The 22,236-nt window shown below is 43.3% G+C and overlaps 1 protein-coding gene across 5 annotated transcripts in view; it reads left to right on the forward strand.

The window, feature by feature from the left end:
• The first annotated feature begins 1,447 nt into the window (after positions 1–1,447).
• The window catches only part of map7b (microtubule-associated protein 7b), a 34,429-nt gene continuing 13,640 nt past the window's right edge, over positions 1,448–22,236 (forward strand). For 2 of the 5 annotated variants that reach the window (XM_049590358.1, XM_049590359.1), the window contains exons 1-6: positions 1,450–2,208; positions 16,096–16,278; positions 16,422–16,499; positions 17,125–17,288; positions 19,163–19,280; positions 20,141–20,251. In XM_049590358.1, coding sequence (XP_049446315.1) covers positions 2,040–2,208; positions 16,096–16,278; positions 16,422–16,499; positions 17,125–17,288; positions 19,163–19,280; positions 20,141–20,251 — 823 coding nt within the window. In that variant the 5' untranslated portion in view covers positions 1,450–2,039. Of the gene's footprint in view, positions 2,209–7,405; positions 7,679–16,095; positions 16,279–16,421; positions 16,500–17,124; positions 17,289–19,162; positions 19,281–20,140; positions 20,252–21,458; positions 21,555–22,236 lie in introns of those variants that run through there. The other 3 variants (XM_049590356.1, XM_049590357.1, XM_049590360.1) reach the window with 3 other exon arrangements.

Consider the following 22,236-nt stretch of genomic DNA (forward strand, 5'->3'; position numbering starts at 1 on the left):
CCCGGGATCGAACCGGGAACCCTCTTGCTGTGAGGCCACCGTGCCGCCCCCAATAAGGTATCATGTTGAATCCAAATTAAAGGAGAAGCTGGAGCAAAATTTGAAGCCAAATTATTATTATAATTATTAATAGGTTAATAAGTTCAAGCCCAGTTACAAAAACATTCTTGATCTCAAAATGATTAAGTATCTGCTATAAAAATGTCCTTGATGCTCAATCATGTTAATCAGCCTAAACCACCTCATCAGACTGCTCACTTGTCTTTGCACAGGTCGACACTCATTTTTTGTTTGTGATGTCAAATGTGACACACCAGCAAAAAGAAAAGCTGAAAGGCATAGTAGTTTATTGGCAACGGAAAAAGAGTCAATCAACTATTTTAAGCAGGTCTTCCAGGTTTTAAAAAATCCTGCATACCCACTAGGGCTGCCCTTGAAAGTTGGAGATTTGATTCACCAGTCAGAGACCACTCGGTCGACTCGGATGTGATGCAGCAGCACAGAGGAGAAACTTTCGTAAGGCCCCACTGCTTGAAAGTGGTGAATTAGCAGCTCGCAGATACTGAATGCGACACAGTCTTCGGCTTTTGTTTGATATGTAATACTGGCAAAAACTGTTGCACTTTTCCGATCCGTTGTTAGCCCCATTAGCTTGTCACTATATTACATGATTGCCGCTGTCATTTGACTGACATAACTCTGAGTCAGATACAGCCCTAATGTCCATGCTAATTTTAGTGGGAAGGGGGTATTAGATAGAAAAACATTGGAAAATAGGGTCCAGGTCGAAAACCACCGAAGTTCCCTTTAATTAAACTAGTCAATACTGCTCAGATGTAACTATTGATCTGCATGTTGTTGCTTCTGTGTCCTGTAAAGAGCCAGCAGGACGTGAGTAGATAGATTTCCATATTTCCTTTCCTGCCCTGCTGTGTCAGAGAGCTGATGGCTCTTTAAGTGGAGAACAGGGCGGGGACATATACCATGTGCTCTGTGAACACACCCCTCCCACAGGGGCAGCTCCTGTACTGCGTTATTTGCTTTGGTGTGTGCATAGGCGTGCATCCCCAGTTGTGTGTGTGTGTGTGTGTGTGTGTGTGTGTGTACATTGCATTTAAGTGTGCCCGTCCTCTGCTGTCTCGCTTCCACTCCGCCACTGCATCATTGGTCCATGTGCTGCTGTTGTCAGGGAAACCCTTTTAACCGGTACCGGCTCAACTTCCACCGCTGGATTTGTACTGAATATTTTAACGGCCCTGCTGCCCTCTGTTACCCATGTATCTGTGGGCTGGAGTGTGTGTGTGTGTGTACTGTACAGCGGGCGCCTGTGTGATGTGATTCTTCTGACAAGTTTGCGTTTCCAGAATAGGCCCAGCGTGAGAGAGGTGAGGAGGGGAGGAGTGGGGGCTGCAGTGACAGTAGTAACAGCAGCAGCAGCAGCATCTCTTGAGGAGTGAGGAAGTCGAGGGAAGTGCAATCTTTCCAGCTTTCGGCTGAGCCAGCATTGTGGATTAAGTCTTCTTTTCTAAACCAGACTACAAGAGCTCATCCTCAGACTCTGTCTCACTCCCCGTCTCTTTCACTCTCTGTCTCTCCGCCTGGCACTGCCATCGCAGGCAGTATTTACATGGCACAGTGGACAGCTCTGTTTGTCTCTCTTTCACGCTCTACCTCATCATCCCTCTGAACTTTACTCTTTTACCTTCTTTAACTGTCTCCTTTTTCTCTCATCTACTACTTTTCATTTCTTCCATCTCTCCTGCTCTTTCTGTCATGCCCTCCTCTTCCTCTCTTCCTCCTCTCCCTTCTTTCTGCTGTCTCAGACACAGAGCACCAATGTGCAGGAATTAGCTGTTAGCATTAGCTGTTAGCTGTCTGCATCTGTATCGAGAAGAGGGCTTTTAGGGGTGACCCCCGTCTACCGCCATCCTCTGGCGCCCACCGCTGACCTGCCCCCCACCCACCCACCACTGCAGGGTGGGATGGGCAGGGGCTGGGTGAGTTAGCCCGGGGCTCGAGGGTTAGCAACAGGGCAGGCGATGCCAGAGAGTAGAGGACGAGAACAAGGAGGAGGTGGAGGTGGGTGCTCGCGGGGCAAGTGGAAGCTGAGGAAGGGAGGCAGCCGTTCAGCCATCCCGGCACTCTTCACCATCAATGAGGAAGAAGAAGGGCAGAAACGGAGAGATGCTCGCAGGAGGAAGAAAAAAGGTACAGAGGGAAACTGACTGGAACGTAAGGTGGAGAGCACAGTGAATCTGCATGCTGTGGTACTTTAAGCAGTTTGAGCTTCGTTTAAACCATCAAATTGTGTGCATGTGTGTGCTTTAATATCTGGGACAGAGAGATGTGTGACCATTGTCTGGAGAGTCACAGGAGAAGACAATCTGAAAAACGATCTGAAATTGAATAGGATGTCAATGATGAATGCGTGTGCCAAGAGCCTGGATAGCAGATGTGTGTGTACTGTGTGAAAAGTCCTCTTAACCCATCAAGCTCAGCCGTCTGGAGACAGGTGGCTGACAAGTCTGATGAGAAAGCACAGTGTGTGCATGTGTGTGTAAACCAGCTGACGAGGCGAGAATGGGTCAACACAAGGGCAGCAGATGAGAGTGAAGGTGCAGTCCACTTCACACGTGTATGTGGTTATAATGCATCAGTGAGCAGAGCAGTCAGTCAACAGGACAGCGTGTGTCCGCAGTCACAGCAGGTAGAAATGTGCTGATCTTCTTTTGCTGTTTTCATTTTATCCCAGAGCTTTACAAACATCTAAAAGCAGTAGATTTGCTTTATTGTTTTTGTACTAGAGCTGTCCCGGGCACCAGTTTTGGGGCATCAAAGCTTTGTCGAGAAATATTTATGATTAATCCAAGCTTTGAGAGCGGGGAAGAGAGATGAGAGACCAAAGGACATTTTTGAAAATAACTAGACAATTAGCCTCTTTATTAGAGTGCAGGTCGCAATAACATCAGCCATAATAGCTAGAAGACAGTATACTTTGCAAAACGGCCAAGCTACCTGTTACCTGCAGTTTTCACATGATTTGCCAAGTTGGTTGTAGATCTGCAACAAGCCAGTTTCCTCTACCATATCTGGCACTGGACTTTTTTAGGGGATCGTCTTTGTAAATTTTGTAACTTTTCCAGACTCTTGACTTTTTCCAACATCTTGTGAGCAAAGCTGTCAGCCTGTCACGGGGGGTCAAAGTGTGTGTCACAAAACCAGGGCCCTCACTGAGTTTAAATGTCCTTGTCTGAAAATAACTTATAATTAATGGTGATGCACAGTGAATTATGTCTGATTACTATTTCTTAGGGGTGGGAATCACCATAGGATCCACGACATGATATGATCACAATACTTAAGTCATGATACAATGTTTTTGCAATTTTAAATTTGTTGCATTATGCAATATATTGCGATAAAATATATTGCGATATATTACCTTTTTTCAACCGTAGTTAAGCTAACATAAAGTTTTCCATCCCTTCATCTCACCTCAGCCAATTTTGTGCAGCAGTAAAATGTATCTAGTGGACTGAAAAGCAATTAATTATATTATTCTAGTAGACGATCTTAAGTTTAATTTGTAATATTTATAATTTATATAATTAAAAAGAATCCACACAGTGCCAAGTTTCTTGCCAAGAAACTACTTTTGCCACACAAAAATATTGCGATACTATGCTGCATCGATTTCCCCCTCCCCCCTCTAATATTTCTCTATTTATGTGCTACTCTGGAATTTGGGGGGAATGGTACAGAAAAACAAAGAATTTAAATACTGATTTAGACATTGATTACCATGGCAACGATCGAAGCTTCAGGTCAGTTCTGTTATTTACTTAATTATTCATTCATTTTATTGCTTTTAATTCAGTGTTTATGATGGCTGCTGTTGTGTCGTATTTCCAGGGGCAGTTGGGATTAGGACCTGAGGAATTAGTAGAGAACTCAAGTAGACAAGCTATGAGCAGTGTTTTATGGGTATTGTAGTACTACAGACTGAACCTGTCCGTCACTGGATTTGTGGTGTGGGTAAATGTGGGTCAACCAACAAGAATATAGAGAACAAATTGAGCTTTTAAGGGTCCTTTGAATGGACTTTAATCAGAGAATGTAATACTGAAATGTAGTCATGTTAAGTTAGCAGTGGTTGGAGAGGTTTAGTTTAGCACCATTTCATTTGTATTTTGTGTCTAGTATTCATCCATTACATCTGTCTTTTTAAAAGGTGATAGGAGAACTAAGGAGATAGGTTGAGAGAGGGTTTGTTTGACTCGAGGAGACAGGAGGTTGATCAAATATTAATAATGACGTTCTTATGATTTCCACTTTATTTAATTAGTCTAACCCAGCTCTAAGCAAACCTTACTTCCTGCTAAAGTAGTTGCAATTGCAGCCACTGCGTGATTGAAAAAGAACAAGACAAGACACAAAATAGGTCACTTTTCTAAATAATTACATTTAGTGTAAGACATGATTCTCGTACTCTGCCGTCTCTTCACGGGGCGAGCATGTACGGCTCACTTAAACCATAAATAATAGAGGAGAACAGACAGAGAGGGGTGGATGAAGGGATGATTGTGGGCTCCTGCAGCAAGCATCATTTCAAAGTATCAGGTGACTGTTAAGTTTTCTTGATTTTAAAATGACAGTCACATTGTAATACTGTCTTTACGGTGTATGAAATATGCCAAGTGTAGGTGTTATGTATGGAAGAGGCTAAATAGTCAGCAAACATATTGTACAGTAGTGTCATTATGTTTTTAAATCCAAACTTTCCAAACCTTATTCCGGTCGAAGTATATTTTAGCAGCAGATTGCAACGTCCCACATGACCTGACAGGGTTCTGCATGATAAGGTTGCTACATATAAAGCCCATAGCCTGTTCGTACACCTTTGTAACTAAGCTGAGCCTTCTATGAGAATCATTATATTAGCCATATTCCCTTAAGGCCCTGACACACCAAGCCAATGGTCAGCTGTTGGGTCGATGCAGGGCCGTTGGTGACGGTATGACACCCTAGTTTACTGCAGTGTGTCCCACATAACTGGCTCTAGGTGGCCGTTTCCAGCCAATTTAGCATATTGAACTGGTGTTATAGACAGGGGAGCCTATGGTGAATGAAATCACTCTGACTGGCAGTTCAGCTCTGCGCACGAGAAGAGAAAGGGAAGTGAGGATAGCAAACAAATCAGAATCAGAATCGGTTTTATTGCCAAGTAGGTTTTCACATACAAGGAATTTGGCTTGGTGCATAACAACGAATATAAAAAATATAGAGTAATTAGAAGCATACATATAAAAAGGAAATAATATAAACAATTAAATATAAAATCTGAATGCAAATTAGAATAATAATATGAAAAGATGGAAGATGGAGAGAAACTTTGTGGCCTGAGGTTTTGGTCCTGATGGACTGCAGCCTCCTGCCAGAGCGGAGAGTCTCAAAGAGTTTGTGTCCAAGGTGAGAGGGATCAGCCACAATCTTTCCTGCATGCCTCAGAGTCCTGGAGGCGTACAGGTCCTGGAGGGAGGGCAGATTGCAGCCAATCACCTTCTCGGCGGAACAGCCAAATCAAGAGAGCGTGATGTCAATGCAAACCTAACATTAACTTTATTTTTCGAACTTTTCTCTTAGTTTTGGTTTATATTTTTGTGAATTATTGGACAATTTTACATTTTTGGGACCTTGGAAAATCAGATAATATGAGAGGCTGAACTAAGGCCATATACCTGTGACGAGGCATCACAAATAGAGACTTCACAAATTCCTTTATTAGAAAAACTAGAGAGAAAAAAACCCTTAAGATTATGTTTTTAAGCCATTGAGCTCTTTAGCAGAAACGGTTCATAACTGTTTGTGTTATTGTTTTCTAGTTCAAGGTAATTTGTTCGTTCAACATCAGGTTGTGTTTTTATTGTGCTAACTGGCTAACTAGCATCTTGAATCCATCCTGTCTGTCTTCTGGTTTTCCTTTTTGACAGACAAATACAGACTACCTCTATCTGCTGGTATGAAGAGTTATTACCCCCAATGCAAGTGCAGAACGTATGTGTTAGCTGGCTGTTGGCTGCAGTCTTTGCGGTGTGTTCAAGAGCAACATTTTGGCCAACACGCAGGCGACATGAGGGGATGTTAGTGGCCTTAGTTGCCACTAGTTCTTTGATGTCGGTTTGGTGTGTCTGGTGCCTCTTTACCAGCACGGAAGCTAAGCAGTGTACTGCTATAGACGCTGCGTTAGTTCGGATCTGAAAGCCGCTCATTAGCATAAACAAAAAAAAACAGTCGAGGCAGCAGTAGACCAGTGATTCCTGTGTGCTTTGAGGTAAAATGACTGTTATCGTTAAAGGAGTCTGGTGGCTTTGGTCAGTTTCCCGTCAGAAAGTGCTGTCTAATGGCAAGGTAAAGTAGTAACAGCAGCCATTCACGCTCACGTTCTCACTTACGGACAATTTAGAGTCACCACTTAACCTGTGGGAGGAGGCCGGAGGACCTGGAGTAAACCCACGCTGACACAGGGAAAACATGCAAACTCCACACAGAAGGGCCCCAACTGGCCCACGAGTTCAAACCGGGAACCCTTGCTGCGAGGTGACAGTGCTAACCACTGTACTGCATATCAGTTTGAGTGCAAACTCTGCATGTCAAGAAATGTCGATGGCAAGTTGCTCAGCAAAGTTTCTTTTATTATGACGACTCCTTAAAACATCTTGTAAAAGAGATAGCACAAGTTCAGTATTGGACAATAGCAGCGTCTATTATTGGAGACTTTGTCAAACTTGTCGACAAAAGCCTTGAAGGGTGACTTAGATATAGCTCCGGTCATCTGAGCTGAAACCTGTACCTGCCATTTGCAACCAACGCAGTGCCACCCTCCTCTCAGGCGCCTGTTATCCAGGCCTGACTGCCAGTCTTGGGGCTAAAAAGGAGGACTCCCACCCCCCCGTCCCCTTTGCCTCTCTGTTGGCCGGAGCTTAGCGTTTAGCATTAGCATTAGCAGCGGGCTAATCCTCTCAGGCTGCAGGGGAGGCAGGAGCCACACAGCGAGCTCGCCTGCTACCCACTGGCCCGGACAGCACAGCATTAATCGCTAACTCTGACCATTTAATCTGACTGGCAGTGAATGCAGATAGATTGGGGGTGGGGAGCGTCTGCACAAACACACACACAAATACACACACACACAAACACACACACTTCAGCACTAGGGTAGGGAGGGGCAGATTAAACAGTCACACTCTCCCTATGTCTCACTCTCCGTCTCTTTTACACACACACACACACGCATAAACACGCACACACATTGACAAAAGGATGGGGGTTGGAGAGTCGCCACAACCTGTCTCACAGTCAGTCAGCTCTCAACAGCAGTGACACCGACCGAAGCTGACCCCTCTCTCTTTATCCCATCCTGCTTCCCCCTTCACTCTGCAAAAAGTTGAGTTTTGGGTGGTCTCTTTTGGATTCTCTTCTTTTTGCTTTTTCTTTCGTCCCCCTCACTGCACCATGGACTTTGGATGTGAGCTTATCTTCAGCTGTGTAGGATGTTTGCAGGAAGTAGGAGCATTGATTCTGGCCCTCAGATCTTACTAGGCGGAGTGGGACGCCAGCCAGGGGTTCAACAGGTCTCATCCTGGCATTGACACCCCTGGAATCATGCACCAAAATCCAGGTAAAGACTGTGTATTTAATTGATAGATCTGTAAAGGTTGAACAAGGTGCAGGTGCAGTCTGTCAGTAACAGGATGGTTTCATTTTGGCTCTGTACTCCAGCATGTTGAATTTGAGGTTTAAAGTACGGCATTCGGTTTTAAGTTAAGAGTGTTTACATCCACTTAGGTGAGCATAAGAAGGGGCACAGGTCCTACACTGATATGGATTTGTATTCTTAAAGCTGTTGTTTCCTGTTAGATCCAGTGGTGTGTTGAAATAAAGCTAAAATATTTCAAACATAGAGGACTAAACTGCCCATCCTGGGGATTTGTCTTTTTCCCTTTCTCATTAAAGGACTTTGCATCACCTCAGTATTGTTACACCTTGTATTTGTGAAGCCCTTTCTAGGTGCACTGGGAGCTAGCACTGTGCCCCGAGTAAAAACGGTCTTTGGTGTGTTTGCGAAGGCTGTTAAATGGCTGTCTAGTGTGCACAAGCAAATATACTTTCTGCTATTGGAGGTTTGTTTGTTTAATGTCCTCGACAACAGATGGGCGGCTGAGAGATGCAGCAGGAGCAAACAACTGCACCAGAAATAAGTCCCTCACATCACGTGCAAAGCTGTTAAAGCATTGCATGGGGAAAATTAAGCTTGGTTAGCGATTCATTTTCAAAGTGTGGGAGTTGAACACTGCATTCAAAGCATTCATCTCTGAATTGGAATACCCGAACTTCAGCCCTGTGCTGCTCTGCTCTACGCGCAGCATCATCTGCAACTCGGAGCGACAGGATGCCCTTTGACCTCAGCTGACCTCTTCTTATATGCAGGATGACCCCAGTTTGTGGCTGTCTGTGTGTTTGGTAGGCTCTGTCTGGGAAGCTGGGCTATGCAAAGCCACATCCATTGATATTTTAAGTTTGGTCAAAGTGAGACTGCTGCTGCATTAGGCCTTGTTTTAGTCCAACTCAGTACAGTGTGTGAAGAGCAAAGCTGGACTGGCTGGATGGCTGGTTAATTTTGCTTTTGATAGGCCGACAACCATTAACCAGTAACTAAAAAATGCAAAGTGAAGTGAAACACAAGAGGCCTTTCCTTTTAGTCCCCCTCTCCATTGACTCAGTGAGCTTTAGCGCTGCATTTCAAAGCACTATCCATTTAGAGGTGGTGAATTTTTAAAATTAATTTTGTGTTGTAAATGCTTTGCCTTTTATTTTATTTTCTGTTGGCTTTTCTGACAGACAGCCGGCTGGCTGCATTAACATGCAGAAACATAATGCCCACTGGCCTCCCTCCAGTCTCCACTGGTTAGCTAGCCCAGGTCAGGTAGGAACGAGCTAGTGACACCCCTCTTTCACAACTACGTGTAACAACATCCCTGTGACAGGACAGCATTGCTGCAGAAACATGGTGGCCATCCTGCAGTCTCACCCCAGGTAGCTTCAGTGAATAAGCGACTTCATTTTGTGGTGCACAGTGCAGTAAACTGAAGAGCCGGAAATTTAATCTATAGACTAGGGGTGGGCGATATGGCTCTAAAATAATATCACGATATTTCAGGGTATTTTTGTGGTAACAATATATTTGACAATATGACAAATTAGTAAAAAATATATATATATTATGAATTTAAGAACATAGAATTGCAACAAAATAAGTGATATAATTTTGTTTGCCTTCAAATATTCAGTAAAAACTAAAATGATCTGTCATTTCTTTAGTTTGTGAACAACAACAGTAACTCAGAGTGAGATTCAGATTCTGTATACAATACAGTAACAAAATAAAATTACCACAGATTACACATTTAAACAGCTCCCATGCATATACTAGGGCTAGTATTGTATCATACACACATGCAAACACACATCTGACGTGGCATCACTCGACATCCATTAACTGCATCATCACTGAACACAGTGTGTGTCATATTTGCAAATACTTTGATAAGGGGACATCTAGCTGTTATTCAAATTACATTGGTAAAATATCACAGTAATATGGGTGTCTTGTTCACCTCCTGTACTGAATGCTTTAATACACACGCCTGCTTTTATTGCTTTTCCTCTGTGTTAGTCATTTATATAGTGATGTATCATGTTACTGCTTCCCGCTGCAGAGATCCTAACTCCCCACAAGAATCACTTACATCCCTGCTTCTGTTGGAGTAGATGTAGATTATACTGATCAATCATTTCGATGCTAGCTGAATGCTAGTGCTCAAATAATAGAATATGTTATAATTTATAATTCATCGTGACTCAGTCCGTCTCTTTGTCTCCATCTTGTTCTCTTTTACATCTTTGTGTTTCTGTGCCAGACGTTGTAAAGAAGAAAATTGTTATTTGTGTGGTTCAGAGCGTTCCCAGCTCTCTTCAGTGAAGTGCTCCAATCCAAGCTGTCAAAATGAGGAAAGTGGTTCAGCCCTTTAGCCTGTCACCACCGGCTGATTATTGTGTAGTGGCCCACTCAGCTTGTCAGAAGGTCCACTTCATCAGTCACTTGAAGTTAACTTCCACAGATGAAAAGAGCTCCTTATTCTGTCCCCGAGTGGGTCTTCAATTCAAATTTATGGCCATGTGGCATCTTGGTGGAAGTTGCTTATGGTGCCTAGCTAAAAGCCATTCACAAATCTCCAGTGTAGTATTTGGCTGCAGCACATCATGCTCTTCTCTCAATGAGCTAATCTTTTACCTCAGGAAAATTACTTCAGGGGAAGGAATACACTGACTAGACGTTATTGTAACCCGGCCCAGCCTTTCCTGTCATACAATAGCCATTATAAAACCAGTTCCAGGGCTGGTGCACCTGAGGCAAGGTAAACCTGTTAATACTTGTGTACACACCTCTGCTGATGTCCCATAGACTGGGAAATGCAATACCTCTGCAGGTATGACCTCATGTCTTTGTCCAGCATGTCCTTTGTGAATTACCTCAGAATATCTCAGTAAGTTAGGGTGGAGATGGCATCGGCAGTTTGGATTTATGAGAGTTTCTGCAACATCCCACATCACAGTGTAGAAATAAGTGAGAAGCATCATGCTTTGTTGTCTTTTTGTTAGATGTAGAGGCACGAACATCCAGAAATGCACCCATTTTGTGTCTTATCAGTCACTGAAATAGGCATTAGTAGTAGAAATATTTGCTATAGATGTAGGTTAGAAAGCTCCTATGACACAGACTTGTACTGTATATTCCGATAATTAAAACGTAGCTGGTAAAGCTTTACATTCCATTACTTTCCAACATGTGGTCATGTTTAGGTGCAAAAACCTTTTGGTTGTGGTTGGGAAAAGATCATGTTTTTGGCCCAAAATACCCCAATTTGAAGGCATAAGACCCGCTGTAAATGCAGTGACAGGTTGCCAAAAAACATCTACTTTAAGGGGGCAGAAATGGTGCTGGAATTGCAGCACAGGTTGCTAAAGAACACCCACTTTGGGAGCAGAAACACCATCAGAAATGCAGTGACAGACTGCAAAAGAACACCCATGTTGCGGGCAGAAACTCCATCAGAAATGCAGTGATGGGTCGATAAAGAACACACACACTGGGGGCAGAAATGTCTTCAGAAATGCAGTGACAGGCTGCTATAAAGTATACCCATGTTGGGGGCAGAAACACTGTCAGAAATGCAGTGATGGGTCGCTGAAGAACTCCCACTTTGGGGGCATAGACGCCGTCAGAAATGCAGTGACAGGCTGCTAAAGAACACCCACTTTGGGAGCAGAAACACCATCAGAAATGCAGTGACAGACTGCTAAAGAACACCCACGTTGCAGGCAGAAACGCCGTCAGAAATGCAGTGATGGGTCGATAAAGAACACACACACACTGGGGGCAGAAACACCGTCAGAAATGCAGTGATGGGTCAATAAAGAACACACACACTGGGGGCAGAAACACCGTCAGAAATGCAGTGATGGGTCGATAAAGAACACACACACTGGGGGCAGAAACGCCGTCAGAAATGCAGTGACAGGCTGCTATAAAGTGTACCCATGTTGGGGGCAGAAACACTGTCAGAAAGGCAGTAACAGGTTGCTTAGAAATTACTCATGTTAGGGGGCAGTAAGGTTACCAGAAATACAGCAACAGGTTGCCAAAAAAAACACATTTGAAGAAGAGGAACGCCTCCTTGTCTTGAGAATGAACAACCGCTGTTGTTGTTGTTCGTTGGTCTTGGACGGTGGTCTGCAGCTTGGCAGCCGTCTCACCTAAATGTCATGCTACCCACCATAGCCTGCACCTCCTGATAACAAAGGCAGCTCGTAAATGATTAATATGACAAATACAAATTAAATTTTAGGTTGTCTACTAGAATGATATAATCAGTTTCTTTTTCATACACTTTGTTGCTGTAAAAACATGGCTGAGGTGAGATGAACAGATATTGACAAAGTTTTCTTTGGGGACGTAATTTACAGTTGAAAAAAAGTAATAAATCGAAATATATCACAATTTATTTCATCACAATGCTCAGCATATCGCAACATACTTAAAATTGCAAGTGCAATAATTTTGTTTGATGTATGAAGTATTGTGATTCCCACCCCATCATATACATGTCATCACATAACAGGAAACATGGCTGTGTAATAGCTGACAGTGGTATTCTAAACATGCTAGTCGGTGTAACAGGAGCCTTTTAATCTATATCTGTAACACTAATAACCCCTATTAACACCTTTTTGAATAGAGTGATGACTTTGAACCGGGTGAGAAAACTGCTCAGAGCTGTTGCAGATGAAAAAAGATTTTCAAACACAGTCACCGTAACAGTGCAAAGTCCTCCACTGTGATAAAGAGCATGAAAGCAAGTAAAGGTTACTAACTGTATTTTCAGTTAAGACCCCTGACAAACACACGGTACTGTTTATTTTTATAGAAGAGGCACAAAACTGTTTGGTCCATCCAAGGTCTTTAATCTGCTTAAAAAAATTGTTGGAATAACTTGTCACTAAATTGTTTTGTGACAGTTCCTAAGATGCTAATAAAATCTGTTTAACAAAAAAAGAAAAGAAAGAAAGACAAAATTCTCTGAATCCAGCTTCTTAAATGTGAATATTTTCTGGTTTCTCTACTCCTTTGTGACAGTAATCTGAATATATTTGGGTTGTTGACAAAACAGCACATTTGAAGACGTCATGTTGGGCTCTGGGAAACATCTTTGGCTTTTTTTTTTATAATTTTCTGATATTTTATTGGCCAAAGAACTAATCGAGAAAACAATCGACAGATTAATCAGCAATAAAAATAATCATTAGTTGCAGCTCTATCCAAGGTGCACTTGAGCTTGTTCTTTAAGGTGTTAGAGTCCACCTGTAGCAGTGAATATGAAACCTGTACTTTGCTCCTCTCATCCACTGCAGCATTAATTACCCCACTGAGCCAACATGTCATGTAGTTGAGGAGATAAGAAACTATGTAAAGGAGAGTAAGAGAGGGAAATGTAGGCTAGTGTGTAGCCCGTGTTATTTCAGGTTGAGCCTCGGTGTCGTAGTCTGTCAGTGTTGTCTGGGTCAGGGCGGCTGATTTAGTTCAGTCTCCAAATTTCTGGGACAGACTGGTCTCTGTGGAGTCTCTCTGTCTTCTCACACACACACAGAGGTGTTGGAACAGTTATCTTGCACGCCCACAGTATACAGTTATGTTAGTTAGTCTGAATACTGTTTATCTTTGGATCTTTCTCTAATCAAGCCGGCTTTGTATCACAAAAGTGTGCAAGTGTTGTCATATTGGAACATGTGGGACAGGCTCATCTGTTCAGCCCAGTGCTTTAAGCTCTGTGTCTGTTCTCAGGAGGCTGACCTGAGAGTGCTGAGTCACCCTGAGCCTGATAGTGCCATTAATCAATAGCCTGGCTCTGAGCTGAGTGGAAACACTGCAACACACCGGGAACATTTGAGAACACAGCAGTGGGACTGTATATATTGTTTTACCTCAATTTGTTTCCTGTCGGGCTGCACTGCAGAGGCTGTACTGTAAGTGCTGCCAGAGCTATAGCTTGAGAGTGCAGAGGAAGCAGCACATGCAGACTGTCAGGTTGAAGGTAGTTTATTTTAGATTTGTTTTGGCACCACCTTCTTATCTTGGCATTAGGGATGCCATTAATATCGGCACATCATCGATAATGGCCGATACTGGCTTTAAAATGAAATACCGGAATCTGCAGATACGTCTTTTTTTAGACAAAGAGATAGACTCTTGGTTGCTCTGTATAACCAAACGTAGATCAAAACCTTGTGTCAGGTTCTCATGGAGAAAGGGAAACATCAGGATACACAGGAAGGCACTCCAAAAATATATAAAACGAGGAAGGAAGTATTAAAAAGCCTTTATTGTCGTGGCTAAATCGTTTAAAGAGCCAACATGTTTCGACCGCTGCAGGTCAGGGCTTTAAAAAGTTTTACAAATTTCTTGAATCACCACAAAGTAAAACACCTTTAGAAAACAAAATGCTGTGAATTATTATTTTCCCTTAGGGCTTTTCACATTTCAAAGGAAACGTTCTTTATAAATCAGAACATGCTAACACAAATACATGGTCTTAAACCAGGGTATTACATGAGTAGGCCTACTTAAATGAAAATACATACAAAAATAAAGATAAACTGGGGTACAGGCGTACAGATAAAGAGGTATATTCAGTCAGAGGATTCAGAGAACAAGTTACTACATACATTACTATGTGTCTGACCACACTGAAAGGGCACGTTTTTCTGCACGTTAAATGCAGAAAAAATTCCGCTTTTTGCCTTTTATTCTGAAGAAGACAGTGCTTCTACGAAGCTGTTTACGTTGCTAATAAGAATAGATATTCCTGTTTACATGCAGCCCTGCATACTCCGATTAACGTCCCCTAACATGCTGTCAATCATGCCAAAATATAAAAAGTTAAACAGCTGGAGTGGCTTATCATTTTGCGTCTTTGCGTCAAATTTGGATTTTTAAACATTTTCCACTGGTGGCGGACTTGTTCAATCATGCAAAGGCAGCCTCCCTCTTAAATTCCATCAATCACCATCTTGAAAAAGTCGACGTCGTGATATTTTACACATATCCAAAACCTGTTGATATTCAAGTCTTTCATGCGACGTTACCTGTTATGAATGCGCTGAATACATGAAAAACAAAAGAATGCTCCTAAAACCTGAATGTTATCAATATATCCCATGTGTCTTAATATGAAGAAGCCATAGAAGGCCTATTTTAGAATATCAAAACTGGTGTTTACATGACTCGTATCAAATTCAGACTACTGTCATATTCAGAATAATAATAGAATATTAGCGTGCATGTAAACAAAATATAAAAGTATGATTTAAGCATCAGAGGTGAGAGGAGAGCAGTAACACAGGCAATAAGGCCTGATTTACCTGAGCAAATTAACACCTGCCGTCAAATTCATATCAGTTATTTATACAAACCAGTTGCTAACTAGAGAGAGAGAGTGTGCAGAGGTGAAAAGTATTAAAGAAAGACAAGGTTGGTAGAGCGGCTTTTTGTGGGTGTTTAGTGACATGGTGAGGAAACTGTAGCATCAGCATAGGTGCATCACTGGGAGTGGATTTGTGAAGCGTTCAAGACTGTTTGTTCAACACTGCAGTACCTTTCCTGATTTTCCTCAGGGAGGATAGATACTATGAAGATTGTGCTGAATCAGTGACAGTGTTTGCCCTTTAACTGTAATACTGTACAAACCTGGCAAGCTTCCAGGCCAACGAACGGCTGCCAAGCCAACCACAAACTTTTTAATGCCAGATATCCATTCATTAGAAAAACATGATGTGATTTTTATTTGTTGGGGACTCTGCAATGCTGCTCCGAAATGTGATTTATGTGCACTTGTTTCATTTGAGCTCTGTGTGAGTCTTTGCTGCCTTTTTTGTTTGTTTGTTTGCTGTCGTTTATGGACTCCTCTCTGTTTCTCTGTGTGGCATCCATGGCGTAGATGGGTGAACACACGTAGAGCACAGGAGAGTTGATGTTCCCAAGTTTTCAAAAACTAAAGATGGACAGATGTCAGTTGCCCCAAATGTCTGAATATGAAGCTAAAATATCTGCTTCTTTTAAACACACAGCCCAGCCTCAGTTTGGCACCAGTAGCGAGGATGCTTGCGGCTCTCCTGCTGACACAGCTGCAGAAAGACAGGCTTTGTTATATCTTGGCTGTCGGGGAGGAAATACTCCTCCTGGCTCTACGGGAGCGGTGCAGGAGTAAATAAAAAGGTGTAAACCACCCCTCAAACACCCCAAAACAGTCAGCCAAGGGGAAAATACTATGAGTTTCACTGATTTGTAAAACTTTAATTACAGCTGTCGATGATTACAAAGGTTTTTGCAGTGATGGATCTTTGTCATGTACGCTTCACCTTGTTTCCCCTCTCTGCGTCTCTGCGTCACTGACACCTCTCTTGGTTTGTCTTTCTTTCCAGCGTCTTACTCCCAGTATAAATCGGAGGATGGGGATGGCAGAGCGTCCTCAGCCACCCGTCCCAGCTCCTCAGGCTCCGGGCAGACCTACACTCCCACCTTGACCCCGACTCCCACTCCCACCCCGACCCCGTCTCGCACCACCACCAGCAACAGCCCCAGTAACAATGCTGCCACCAAAACAGGTAAGGCACCATGGCTCACAGGGGAAAATGTCTCTAATGTTTTAACAGATTTAATGAGACATAATCTATTATTAATTCAGGGTGTGTGTTCATGTGTCAGCACGGTAGTTTACTCTGCTGTTGTACGGTTGTTTGTGTTGCAGACTCGTTGCTCTTCAACAAGATCGACGAGAGACAGAGGTTAGCCCGTGAGCGCCGGGGGGAGCGTGAGAAACAGAATGGTGTGTATTCTTTACCTCTGTGTGTGTGTGTGTGTGTGTGTGTGTGTGTGTGTGTGTGTGGGAGGCATCCCTCACTTTCTGTTTTGTCCTCACTGCAACATGTCATGACTGAACTCAGCTGGTAGCTGTGGTGCCCGTTTCTCTGGTCGTTACATAAAGTCCAGGCTGAAGCCAGGCACCCCCCGTTGCCATGGCACCACTGTTACATAATGGGTCAGGCTGTGGGACAGGGTTTAAGAGAGGCTGGTGTTTTGATGGTGTGTTTTTGTAAGAGTGTGTGAGTGACATACCGCAACAGATGTGTTAAAGGAAGTGAGTTTCCGTGTATGTTTTGTTACTGTAGTGTGTTTGTGGTGTTGTACAGTGGTCATACGTCCGACCCCAGCTGAGGGGCCGAGGGATTTACTTTGTGTTGAGAGCTAAAGCCTCGTCACATGATCTACAGCTGACCCATCATCACACTGCTGCTATAAGCCTGTGTGTGTGCATGTGGCATGTGTGTTTGTACACGTTTGATTTCTTTCCTTTTTTTTCAGTGTATGAACACTCATGCATGTGCCTCATATCATTATGAACTGTGTGTGTGTGTGTGTGTGTGTGTTTGTGTGTGCGCATAATGCCTCAGCTCTGAAGGAGGCCCAGTGGCAGGCACGTGAGGAGCGAGCCAGGCAGCACTATGAGAAGCAGCTGGAGGAGAGGAGGAGGAAGCTGGAGGAGCAGAGGATAAAGGAGGACAAGAGACGGGCCGCTGTGGAGGAGAAACGACGGCAGAAACTGGAGGAAGACAAGGTCTGACACACATGGTGCTGCACATACTCAGGGCCCTCAAAAACACTAAGCGAGCTGACATCTCTGATATCGATATGTAGCTTTGGGGCATGATTGACAAAGGCTGCATCCCCATTTTTCTTTCAGCTGTTGCTAGGAACCGCTAATAAACCAGCAGCAGATGATGGCAGTGTTCTTGAGGTCAAATAGTTAACAAGGGAGTTAGCGATGTCGCTTGGTCCCAGCCCATTTAGGGCTTTGTACACAAAGACGAGGACCTTTGAAACAGGAAGCCAGTGCAGAGCAGTTAAAAAACATGCTATCCTTTTGTAAAAGAAAGTGCTTCACATCTGAGCTTCACATTGCTTTGCTCTAAATTTAGTCATTAGTGTCGAAATCTTCCATTTTTTGGATGACTTCAGGGTCCAATAATAACGTTCGTTGTCAACCCAACATTAAGTAATACGTAGTTTCCCTCAAAATTCAAGTGGGATTTCTTAATTCAAAGGGACGCATATTACGTGTTTTAACTTGTGATTATAACCCAATTTATCTTATTTTAATACATGTATCGCCTTATTTTGAAAAGCGGATGTAGTTGTTTCAATGCATTAACAGGTGGTTTGACCAAACAGATGCGAGCAACAGCTAGCTTGATGCCGAAACATCGGACGCTACCTCTTGACCACAGGAGAAGCACAGGAGGGTTTGATCCAGCTGGGCTCACTGGGAAAAAGACTGCGGTCGAGCTAACGTTAGCTGTCATTCACATCTTTGTGGCCAGACCATATATTCATTCATTCATTCATTCATTCAGCACAGGCAGAGCAGAGCAAAGCGTGGGAGAGTAGAGTAGATGATCTGGCTGATTGTATCGACTGCACAGATGTAACTTTGTACACCTGATGTGTGTGAAGGAGCTGAGCCCTGCCCTCTGTGAAATACCAACACAGACAGCAGAGGAAGGAGCAGCGAACCATAATAGTTTTTTTGTTTGGCTTATGTACTGTGAAAAAAAACCACTTAAAATGGTAGGGAAAACCAGGAATTTCACATCCTAAACACTCGTGTGCACACCGTCACTACAAGATATGACTGCAACACCATTCTCATGGTCTTGAACAGGCTAATAAATATCAGTTTTTAGTGAACCATTAAACGCTCTGTGCCCTTTCCCTCTTTACTGAGTTGGAGTTTGAACTTTACTGCCAGCTCCTATTTTCTAACCTGAACTTATTTCCAGTTTTTACCCCCACACTGTATCGTAGACTGCAGAGAAACATGGAAAGAGCGTGTAGCAATGTTACAAAGTCACCCACAGATTTCTGTCAGGACGTTTTGAAGCTATGAAATACAAAACTTGTCGAAGTCGTGGCTGGAGATGAGGTGAGATGAGCATGTGGAAACCACCATGGCTGAATCTGATAAGCTGAGGCCGTCTGTCTCGAGCAAACACACCCCAAAGCATACAGAACTGTCTCACTGCTCCAAAAACATCCTCAAAATTTACCACCAGGGTCAATAATGTGTATGTTCTTTAAACTGTAGCGCCTTGTGGCTGCGTCGTGATCGTACTTGTTCAGATACTTGCCTATGTACTATGTTTGTTACTGGAGGATTCTAGCAGAGGTTGTCACTTCCTGAGTATCATAAATTCTCAGGACAAGTCTCAGATAAACGTTTTGCTTTCATTTTGAGCCTGTTGCATGAACACAATGTAGATTTTATCTGTCAGACACTTGTAAAACTGCTGAGCTCATTGTCATAGATCAAACATACGCCGCAACTGTCCGTTAAGAGCGTGTACAGTTCCAGTCTGTCAGCAGTGTTTGCATGTCAGGGCGTTGTTGTGTTTTATGAATGCTAATTATGTATTGTTGTTTCCGTGACTGAAGGCTCGTCATGAGGCGGTGATGCGTCGGACGATGGAGAGGAGCCAGAGAGTCAGACAGAAGCCCAACCGATGGTCCTGGGGAGGGGCGCTGCACACAAACACTCCCAGCACGCCAGCCGGTACGTTCACACACCACAAACCCTGCAGAGAGTATCGGTGCTTTCATGCGTGTTGAATACTTGTGATATCTCATCTCCCAGATGTCTGACAGTGTGTCCTCTTGTGTAAATATATCTGCCTGCCTCTGTGTGCCAGTATTGTTCTGCCATGTTTGTATTTGAACTTTGCAGATCCCCTGCTCTCTGATGTTACTGCTGACTCACACCCTGCTCTGCCCCTCCCTCTTTCTCTTTCTGTCTCCCTTATTCTCACTTACACTCACTTCATCTCTCTCGGATCTCCTCTCTGCTCTTTGTCTCTCTGCCATTGTCCTCTCCCCTCCTGGTCCAGGTTTTGTCGAGTCGGCTTTCCTCTATCCACTCGACCTTGCTGGACTGGAGCACATGCAGGGTGCTTTCAGTCTCTACCGCAGATACGGAGTGACCTCCCAATGTGAATATTATAGCAGCCTGCGTTAGAGCGCTGGCTCTAGCAGTGTAACCGTACAGCGCCATTATAGCAGTGGCACTAGTGTAAACATAGGCCGATGTGAATGGCATGATTAGTGTGTGTGTTGTTTATTTGCATGTAGCAGCACAGTTTTGTAACTTGAACGTGTATCCCAAGACACAGGATCATTTATTCAAACCATTTTAGCTCCATCTTTAGATGACGTCAGACCCATTTAGCACTAATTCATTGTCTAATATTTTTCCCCTGTTAGCAGCGTGTTGGTAGTTTCTTCATGTCTAACCTGATTTAACCACAATAGACTAGATTAACCCTTCAAAGAGAGATCACTGACTCCAACTCTCTCTTTCCTCCCTGCTCCACATGCTCAATATAGCACTCATTTATCATGTCTCTTCTTTGTTTCCAGATGCTGACAGGCGGTCAGTGTCCACAATGAATTTATCCAAACACACAGACCCTGTCATTACCAAGCGCCTCTCCTACTCCTCTGCCACACTCCTGCACTCACCTGACAGAGGTAATGGAAATGAACCCAAACACACATTATGTTATCCATGACGGTATCCCCTGCCTTTGGCTGTGTCTGATGTCATTTGTGTTTGTTGTGACTCTTGTGACTACGCTCATTGTTGTTTTTGTTTTATTTACTAAATGAGATATGGGGGTACAGTGGCACTGATATGGAGGAAAAACAGAATTATACATTTTTTAAAAAACAGTTTGACGTTTTGGGAAATACACTTATTCACTTTCCAGCTGAGAGTTGAATGTGATGTGGTTAATATGAAGCTACAGTGAGCAGACAGATCATTCATTTTCTGTGAGACAGACAACCATTCACAGCTACGGCCAATTTAGGCCCTGATCACACAGGATGCGTTTTAGCAGCTGGAGGTGCCTTTTTGTAATTGCTTTTAACAAGAACAAAGCTTGCTGTCCGTGGTTTTGCGTTGCAATGCGCCTTGTGTAATTACAATCTAGGTGCCTGGTGTTTTTGCAGAAGTGCTCTGAACACCTCGAGTTGAAAAAACTTTCAACAGAGCAGAAAAACGGCTCACGTCATCTCCGCCTTTTCTTAATTCGGATGATTCGAGAGGCGGGCCTTCTGTGGTGGTCACGACAACACGTTTACAGTTGGCAAACAATGGAGGAGAAACTGGTGGTAGTGGTTGCCGGATACCCAGAGCTATACAGCCCGATGATAGACAGCAGGTTGTCAAACTGCCCCTGAGTCATCCTAAAATATGCCTGGAGACAGCCATCGTTGAGGAGAAGCTCCTGGACTAACTGGTGGTACTCCCCGTGATCCACCCTCTTTTTTAGGGTCTCATGTTATTAACTACTTCTTTTTTTTGTTTGTTTTGGGGTTTTTTGCATCTAAGCGACCAATGAAATCTTGCCAACTAATGACCTTTCTGATTGAATGAGGTTTGGTCGACTATTAAGGGGCGGCCCTAGTAATTAGTGAGTTTTTGACTTGCTCACAGGCTTATTTCATTACCTTTGGAGTAAACCATTCTAACTGTTTCCCCTTAAGCGAACAAGCTCTCTGCTGTATCTTCACATCCACCAGACAGATATAAGATTAATGTCCTCAACTCTCGGCAAGAAAGTGAATAAGCATAATTCTCAGAATCTCAATCTCCTCTTAAAGTATATATGTATTTAAGTGCTTATTTAACCATTAGATCATGTACTCTTTGATGTTCGTATGTTGCTGACAGGCTTACAGATGAGAACAGCCTCCTCCCCTGTCATTAGCAAAGCTCAGTCCAAACCCCGCCTACACCAGGGAAAGACCAGCCAGCACAAAAACACAGGTGTTTTCTGGGAACTTTTTACAGCTTGGTCCCTCATATTAAATGTTACACATTATGTTGCAAAGCAGAAAAGATCACGGGCTGGAAACTGTGTAGGAACTACAGACATGGGTTACATGCATTTTCATCGTAGCTTTGAACCTGGACGCTATTTATTTGATGACTGAGTAAAGAATGTAGAGATCCTACTGTACGGAATAATATGATCTGCAATATTTACTACACAATCATCAAATGGCATGTACCATGTATGTGCATGTGTTTGCACTTCTCTGTGTTTCATCAGAGGGATCAAGATTTTTCTCCCCCCTCTAGCGTGACCCCTTTCTCTAATCCTCTGGAGGATAATCTTTTTGTTTTTGTGGGAACACTGTACCGCTGTTTTTATCCCAGCTGAAAAATGAACACCCAACATTTCAACAATCAGACATTTCCACATATATATAGACGTACATGCCAGGACAAACTTCACACACTAAGCACAACACGAACTCTGAAATCGCTGCGTTCCCTGAATATAAAGTGGTGTAGATTAGAGACTCAGGTTCCTTTGCACAGTTTCCAGCCCAGCTGTATCTTTGCCCGTCACCCTGAACTTGCAACCTTGTGCTTCATTATCAGAGCGAGCCGCGCTGCATGTTTGATAAACTGTCCTTTGTCTCTGTTAAGTGGCAAATCAGGT

Source organism: Epinephelus fuscoguttatus, linkage group LG11 (genome assembly GCF_011397635.1).
Source record: "Epinephelus fuscoguttatus linkage group LG11, E.fuscoguttatus.final_Chr_v1".
NCBI classification, from domain to species: Eukaryota; Metazoa; Chordata; class Actinopteri; order Perciformes; family Serranidae; genus Epinephelus; species Epinephelus fuscoguttatus.